The sequence below is a fragment of the Lacerta agilis genome, chromosome 17 (genome assembly GCF_009819535.1).
Source record: "Lacerta agilis isolate rLacAgi1 chromosome 17, rLacAgi1.pri, whole genome shotgun sequence".
Classification (NCBI taxonomy): domain Eukaryota; kingdom Metazoa; phylum Chordata; class Lepidosauria; order Squamata; family Lacertidae; genus Lacerta; species Lacerta agilis.
The window spans coordinates 32,984,245-32,992,311 of record NC_046328.1 but is presented as its reverse complement, the minus strand read 5'-3'; the positions used below and the strand labels follow the sequence as shown (position 1 = coordinate 32,992,311).

At 54.9% G+C, this 8,067-nt stretch overlaps 1 protein-coding gene across 5 annotated transcripts in view; it reads right to left on the bottom strand.

The window, feature by feature from the left end:
- Positions 1–7,212: 7,212 nt before the first annotated feature.
- Positions 7,213–8,067, bottom strand: part of INTS3 (integrator complex subunit 3) — an 82,143-nt gene continuing 81,288 nt past the window's right edge. For all 5 annotated transcript variants that reach the window (XM_033174538.1, XM_033174537.1, XM_033174540.1 and 2 more), the window contains one exon: positions 7,213–7,961. In XM_033174538.1, the coding sequence (XP_033030429.1) occupies positions 7,884–7,961 (78 nt within the window). In that variant the 3' untranslated portion in view covers positions 7,213–7,883. The remainder of the gene's footprint in view (positions 7,962–8,067) is intronic.

The following is an 8,067-nucleotide window of genomic DNA, read 5'->3' as shown; positions in this document are numbered from 1 at the left end:
GATGGAGAGACGACGGAGAGGACGGCGCGGCGGCTGCGATCGCCGGAGCTAAAAGAGGGGAAAGCTGCGGGAGGAGGAAGGAGGCGGGCCAGGGCGGACCGCCGAAGGAGCCTCTGCCGCCAGCCAGCCCCGCCTCCGCTGCGAGGCCCAGGGAAGGAGGGGCGCCAGCCGCCCCTCACCAGGCGCCCTCGGCGGCCGGAGGTGGAAGCAGCCCGAGGAGAGAACGAGGAAGCGGGCCAGGCGGAGTTGGAAGCCATCTGGGCTCGGGGAAGAAAGGGGCCTCTCAATAGTAGTGGCTGCTGCTGGGGAAGGCGAGCGGGAGGGCTGGCCGTCGGGGCTCCTCGAGGGATCCGGCGGGGCCTTTTGGAGGGCTGATCCGGCAGGGCGCGCGCAGGGCAGAGGGGAGCCTCTTCACTTAAGACCCCCGCGCGCGCGTGAATCAGTGGACAAGGCACACGGCCGAGGAGGGCTTTCCATGCCACAAGCTGCCTGGTGTCGTGGTGGGATCCGTCGGGGTGCCCGCACTCCGCTTTTTGGACGCGGAGCATCATCTTCCAGAGACCATCGAGCACACACGTCGGATAGATTTCATGGAGGTGGGCGGGTCCGTCTACTCTAGAGCCAGTTGGGCTAATGATGGCTAAATGGAGCCTCTCGCCTCAGTGGCAGTCTACCTCCACGGATCAGAGGCTGGCAGGCAAGCAGCAGGGGTTGCCCTCACGTCCCACTGGTGAGCTTTCTAGCTCAGCGAAAGAGCATCTCTGCCCACGATGCTGAAGGTCCCAGGTTTAATCTCCAGGTTTGACTGAGTGACCCCTGGAGATCCTCTCGCAGTCAGGGTTTCCCAAACTTGGGTCTCCAGCTGTTTTTGGACTACAGCTCCCAGCATCCCTAGTGGTCAGGGATGATGGGAATTGTAGTCCCAAAACAGCTGGAGACCCACGTTTGGGAAACTGGTGTAGGCAATACTGAGCTTCAATGGACCAAAATGCAACTTCTTTAGGCTCCCATTTAAAGCAGCTTTCCTAACAACCACGAGAACCCGGGAACTTGCTTTTTAGAGGAAGGGCTGCCTGTTGCTCATTGGTAGGGCATCTGCCTTGCATGCAGAAGGTTTCAGGTTCAATGCCAGCATCTCCCTGTAGGGCTGGGAGAGACCCCGTCTGCAGTCTCAAAGAGCTGCTGCCAGTCCGTGTAGACAATACTGAGCTAGATGGACCAACGGTGTGACTTCCATGTTGAGTTGGAAGCAGAATGTTGGACCAGGTAGACCTTTGAAGAACAGGCCTCTTCTCTCCTCAAAACGACTCGCCATTTATAGCTAATGTTTTAGAGGAGGGCCGGGGGGCTCCTCCAGGTAGTGATAGACAGCAGCTCCTAGCCAGCACGCCTAGTGGTCAGGAACGGGCTCCTTTGGGAGGAGGGGGTTGGATGTAAATTTATTTTATAAAAAACATCTGAAGGGCTGCAATATTTCCCCATCCCCTGGGTTTGGAGAATTCAAACCACTTCTGTGCACCAGTTCAGCAAGTCTTACAATGACCCTGTAAGGTAGGCCAACAGGACCCAATATCCATGGGAGAAGAGGGAAATTGGATGCTACCTTGCGGCTCCAGGCAGAACAACCCAACCCTGGGTTTAAGGTGGAATTAAGCCTCGGGTTTCCAAGCTAGGCATGCGGAGAAGCGTATGTCAACACTCATTCCTGAGGGGAGCCCTGTAAAAACTCGCAGGTGGCAATTTATTTTAAAGAAAGTAGGGAGGGTGCACGCGAGAGAGATCTAGGGCACCCTTCCCCAATCGCCAGATGTTTGGGGCTACAGCTCCTGTAATTCCTGGCCATTAGCAGCACTGCGTAATTCAATGCATATGGAGGGCACTTGGTTATGGGAAGTGGCGCCAGGGCGTTACACAAACCCATAGCTATTTGCTCAGACTGCTTGAACAACATACGGAAGCTCGCCTCTTTTATATACTGAGTCAGACGGAGGCTCTGGTGCTCAGCTATGAGCCTTCGCTTAAAAGATCCAGCAAGATTGCAGTCCTTGTGAACTGTTGGCATCCGTCCGTCTCGAGAGACAATGGAGTGCGCCTCCAGGGGTGAAGTGAAACCACTGGAGAATCTTGGCCTGCTGTGGCTCAGAAGTGCTGCATTGTTTTTGCTGCGTTAGTAGCACCCAAGTGACCTCCCCGGGGCACGAGCCCGGGCAGTGTGTCTGGAGGTCTTTGGCTGCCCAAACGACAAGACCCTCCTGGATAGCTCAGTCGGTTAGAACATGGTGCTGATAATTCCAAGGTTGCAAGTTCGATCCCTGTATGGGACAGCCACATATTCCTGTATTGCAGGGAGTTGGACCAGATGATCCTCAGGGTCCCTTCCAACTCTATGATTCTATGATTCCTCTCAGCCTCGCTGATGTGGTCCGAAGGAAAGCAGAGCAAGACGTTTGGGCACCAGCTTAGCTGCTGTCGTTTAGTCTTTGTGACCCCAAGGACCAGAGCACGCCAGGCACTCCTGTCTTCCACTGCCTCCCGCAGTTTGGTCAGACTCATGTTTGTAGCTTCGAGAACACTGTCCAACCACCTCGTCCTCTGTCGTCCCCTTCTCCTTGTGCCCTCCATCTTTCCCAACATCAGGGTCTTTTCCAGGGAGTCTTCTCTTCTCATGAGGTGGCCAAAGTGTTGGAGCCTCAGCTTCAGGATCTGTCCTTCCAGGGAGCACTCAGGGCTGATTTCCTTCAGAATGGATAGGTTTGATCTTGCAGTCCGTGGGACTCTCAGGAGCAGGAACTGGCAAGCCACTCCAGTATCCCTGCCAAGAAAACTCCACGGACAAAGGCAACAGCTTAGCTGCAGGAGTTGCCAAAAGGAGGTGTACAAAGCTCCATCTGACTGTCTTGGGGACGCTACAGTACTTCAGATTTGTGTAGGGTTTTCTCCTGAGCCTTTTCTTCTCCTGAAAATATCCTGCAAGGCAACGGAGGTTTATGATCGGAGTTTTCCTTCTCCTGGATGGGCTACTTTCCCAGGTTGGCGAACCCCACCTGCCCCTCACTTCCCTCTACAGCACGTGCAAAACCCACCTTCTTGATCGTTGGACCGACCATGGGTCTCGTTCGCTCAATCTGCCTGTCTTCGCATGCAGGGGAAGCCCCTAACTCACTGAGGGTTTGAAGAAGAGAAGAAGAAGAAGAGTTTGGATTTGATATCCCGCTTTTCACTACCCGAAGGAGTCTCAAAGCGGCTAACATTCTCCTTTCCCTTCCTCCCCCACAACAAACACTCTGTGAGGTGAGTGGGGCTGAGAGACTTCAGAGAAGTGTGACTAGCCCAAGGTCACCCAGCAGCTGCATGTGGAGGAGCGGAGACGCGAACCCGGTTCCCCAGATTACGAGTCTACCACTCTTAACCACTACACCACACTGGTTTGAGACCCATTGATTTCCCTCATCTGCTTTAGCCGGCCAGTCGAAGCCGTTTCCCGGGGTGTGGTTTCTGTCGCATGCCGGCAGCTTCTGGGAGTCACAGGTGAGAGCTGACTGCAGGGTGGGGACCAAAGGTGGACGAACTGCCCCAAAAGGAGCACGACATGTCCCCCACCAGAGGTACCGCCCCTCCCAAGAAAAAAAAGGGGGCTGAATTAAATAGGAATCTACAGAGTCAGGTCCATTTCACTCAGCACTGCTTACATTAACTGGCGCCAACTCACCAGGGTTTCAGAAATGAGCTTTTCTTGCCCCTACCTGAAGATGCCGGGGATTAAACTTAGGCCTATTTGCCTTGAAAGTACATGTTCTGTTACTGGGTCTTGTTTGGCCTGTGCCCTAGAAAGAAAATTGAGATTCTAGACCTCGGGGTCGACTTAAAACAGGAAGAAAAGGAGCTTCCGGATACAGTAGATTAACTGCAAACAGCTTTCCAGAGTTTCAGACAGGTAACCTGTCCCACAGCCTACCTGCAGATGCCAGGAATTGAACGTGGGTCCTTTTGCATGCAAAGCAGGGGTTCAAGACCCTACCCTTGAAAAAGAATGTAAGGTTCTAGTCCTCATGTTGTTCTGAATAATGGGCAATGGGTCTTCAGGGTTCCAGGCAGAGGACACTTCCTAGCCCTATCTGCGGATTGAACCTGGGACCTTCTGCCACTGAGGTTTGGTCCATTCCTAAAGATGCAACGAGGCCCTCGTGTTTCTGGATAAAGGGCCGAATAGATGAATCTGCCTTATACCAAACCAGACGCTTGGTCCAGCTTAGCTCAGTGTTCTCTACGAAGTGGCATTGTCTCCATGTTTTCAGACCGAAGTCTCTCCCCGTCCTACCTGGAGACGTCGGGAATCGAACCCGGGACCTTCTGCATGCAAAGCAGATGCTCGGCAGCGCTTCCCCACTGACCTGCCAGCAGTGCGAAGAAAACAAACAGTCCTAACCTTTCCCCTACTTAAGGCAGCTTTTGGGGTTTTTTTTTGTCTCCCTGGCAGCCTCTGGGCAAAGCTTCCTCCATCGCTATGAATTGCAGATGTTTTGAGGAATGGAAAGCAGGAACCGCAACAGAAATACCCACATTTCCGCCCTTCCCCTGCCGCCTCCTGGGGTGTTTCCAGCAGGCAGACATTCCTTGCAGTTTGGTACAAATGACTTGTTTGGCGCAAGCCAGCACTTGTTGAGAAACTGGAAAGCTGCAGAAAGTGTGAAGCTTCCCCCCTCAACTGTGAAGCTAGAACTTTGGGCAAAAGATACAGTAAGAATCTTCTAGGCACTCCAGACGATTTAAGAATGCAGGTCGAGCCAGGATGGCCAAAGGGGGCCCATCGAGCCCAGCATCCTGCCCCTAAGGACCTAGGAATCTAGATAGACTGCCTCTGGAGCTGGAGGTTCTATAAGAGCATCGGAAGAGCCCAGCTGCAGGATCAGGTCAATGGCCTGCCTAGCCCAGCATCCTGCTCTCACAGTGGCCAAATTCCCGTAAGGACCTAGGAATCTAGATAGACTATCTCTGGAGCTGGAGGTTCCATAAGGAACACATCAGGAAAAGCTTTCTGATTGTAAGAGCTATTCCACACCAGACTGGACTCCCTTGGGAGGTTGTGAAGTCTTTTCCCCTTGGAGGTTTTTAAGGCCATCCGTCACGGATACTTTAGCTGATATTCCTGCATTGCAGGGGGCTGGACTAGATGAGCCTCGGGGTTCCTTCCAACTCTACAATTCCGTGTTTCTAAGAGCATCAGAAGAGCCCGACTGCTGGATCGGGCCAATGGCCCACCTTAGCTCAGCATCCTTCTCCCGCAAGCGGTTAAATGGATGCCCCAGTGGGAAGCCCACTATTGGGACCCAGGCACAAGAGCGACTCTCCACCCGCCTGCGAGTCCCAGCGACTGACATTCGGAGGCACACCACTGCTTCCAAAAGTGGAGCTGGAACGTAGCCGTTGTGGCTGGTAGCTGCCGGAGCGATGTGGCAGGCAGGCAGGCAGGCAGGCAGGCTCCCTGCCCTGTTTACGACTCGGGCCTTGAATCTGAGCCAGCTCCGAAGAAACCGCTCTGGGCCAAAACCTCAGGAATGTAAGGCGATACAAACCCAAGAGCTCGCCGGAGGGCGTGCAGAGTGAACGAGAAGTTCTGCCGCTCCAGCATCTTCCCAAATGGCACGTACTGTAGGAGGTACCGCAGTTCGATCCCAGGCATCTGCAAGGCTTGGGGGGAAGCAGGTCAAAAAACCCCAGAGAGCCACTGCCAGCCAGTAATGGGCTAGATTAGCCAATGGTCTGACTTGCCAAACTTCCCATGCCCCGATTTAAATCAGAACCATGAGGACTGGCTCCTTGTTTTGTTTTTAAGGGGAAGGGACAGAGCAAAGCGGTAGAGTTGAGCTGGGTTCAATCTCCAGCATTTTCCCTTCCGGTGGGAGAAACATTCGCCTGAAACCTTGGGTGACCCCCTGCCAGTCAGACACCTTCCGGGCGGCCAAATACCCCCCCCCCTTTCGTGCCGATTATTGAATCATAGAATCATAGAGTTGAAAGAGACCACAAGGGCCATCCAGTCCAACCCCCTGCCAAGCAGGAAACACCATCAAAGCATTCCTGACAGATGGATGTCAAGCCTCTGCTTAAAGACCTCCAAAGAAGGAGACTCCACCACACTCCTTGGTAGCAAATTCCACTGTCAAAGAGCTCTCACTATCAGGAAGTTCTTCCTCATGTTTAGGTGTAATCTTCTTTCTTGTAGTTTGAATCCATTGCCCCGTGTCCGCTTCTCTGGAGCAGCAGAAAACAACCTTTCTCCCTCCTCTATATGACATCCTTTTATATATTTGAACATGGCTATCATATCACCCCTTAACCTTCTCTTCTCCAGGCTAAACATACCCAGCTCCCTAAGCCGTTCCTCATAAGGCATCGTTTCCAGGCCTTTGACCATTTTGGTTGCCCTCCTCTGGACATGTTCCAGCTTGTCAGTATCCTTCTTGAACTGTGGTGCCCAGAACTGGACACAGTATTCCAGGTGAGGTCTGACCAGAGCGGAATACAGTGGTACTATTACTTCCCTTGATTTAGATACTATACTCCTATTGGATGTGGGGAAAGGGACCCGGCTCAGGAAACAGCAAGAGGGCTTAAGACACCCCCTGCCCGCCGACCGCAACCCCCTCCACCCGTGCAGCTCAGCACACAAACACGAGTCAAAAACAGGTGAACTTGTACAAAAAACATGTTGACAGTTTTTATTGTCTCTTTTAAAAACCACTTAAAAATGATAATCTCTCAGTGGGTAGGCGGGGAATTAAAAATATAACTACCATCTCGTCTCGCTCGCCTGTCGCTGAGTCGGTTGCTCCCCACCACCACCACCGCCTCCCCTTCCCGCCCCCCAGCCCTGTGAGAGGGGGTCTCGGGAAGGAGGGGGGCCGCTTCTCCAAAAAAGCTGGCCGGGAGGATGCAGGCGGGGTGGGGTGGGGGTGGGGGCTGGGCTTCCTTCATGCCAACAGCCTAGCAGTCGTTTCTTCGTATGGCTGGGGGGGGGGTTGTCGTCGTTTTGAGGCGGGAAAGGGGCAGCGAGGCTTCTCCGGCAGTCGTACGCGGAAGGGCAGGGAGGCCGCAGAAAGGAAAGCTTCCTTGCCCCCCCCCACCTGCCCGGGAAGTGGGGTGGGGGGGAGTGTTTGAGGCTCTGGGGTGGTTAACCGGAATGTTCTCTGTGTGGAGAAAATGGCCTCTCTCTCTCTCTCTGTCTGGAGGTGGAAGGGCACACACACGACAAGCTTGGGGTGGGGTGGGGAGGAAGGGCCTCTGGCGCTGTGGGGGGGGGACGATGCCAGGAAAAGCCTGGCCCGGCTCCGTGATAACCCCTGCCCGCCCCTCCTCCTATTTCCAGCTCGCCCAAGCCCAGCCCCACTCCCGGTTCTCCCCGCCGGAAGCACTGACGGGAGTTGCCAACGCCGGTTCACACCATTTATTTACATTTCGGAGAGAAGAGGGGAGAGGCAGGCACGGCCCCCCCCCCTCTCTCTGGTGCCGTTGCCCGCTGTCGCTCTCTCGGAATGAGGTGGCCCCCGCGTCGCCAAGGACAGGCCTGAGGAAAACCACCCGTGTTCCCCCCGCCCGCCTGCGGCCACCGTACAAAAGGCGGGCAGGCGAGGACGGGTGGCGGCGCCGGGGGCAGAGAGTGTCTCGCAGGCACGGGGAGCAGGGCAGAGGCTGTAACGGTGCCTGGGGGGGTGGAAGGGGGCGCCCGAGCGTCCCAAGTCCCGCCGGCGCCCCTCTTTAGAGAGCATTGTCCTCGCTGCCAATGGTGACTCCGGCCGGCCGCTCCAGATCCGCTCTCTGCCGCTGCCTGCAGTCACCCTGGGAGCCGCTAGCGACAAGGCGGTCTGGCCCGTCCCGTCCCCCCCTCAGTCACTGTCCGAGCCAACCGCCGAGGAGCCTTTCCTCTTCCGCTTGGTGGGTTTGGGTTTCGTGTCTTCCTCCTCCTAAGAGCAAAGAAAACTTTGTTTCAGTGAAATGTAAGTGGTATCTTAAACACCAAACGATCTGACTAAGGTGCACAAGGATGTGTCAAGTAAACGTTGGAAGCGT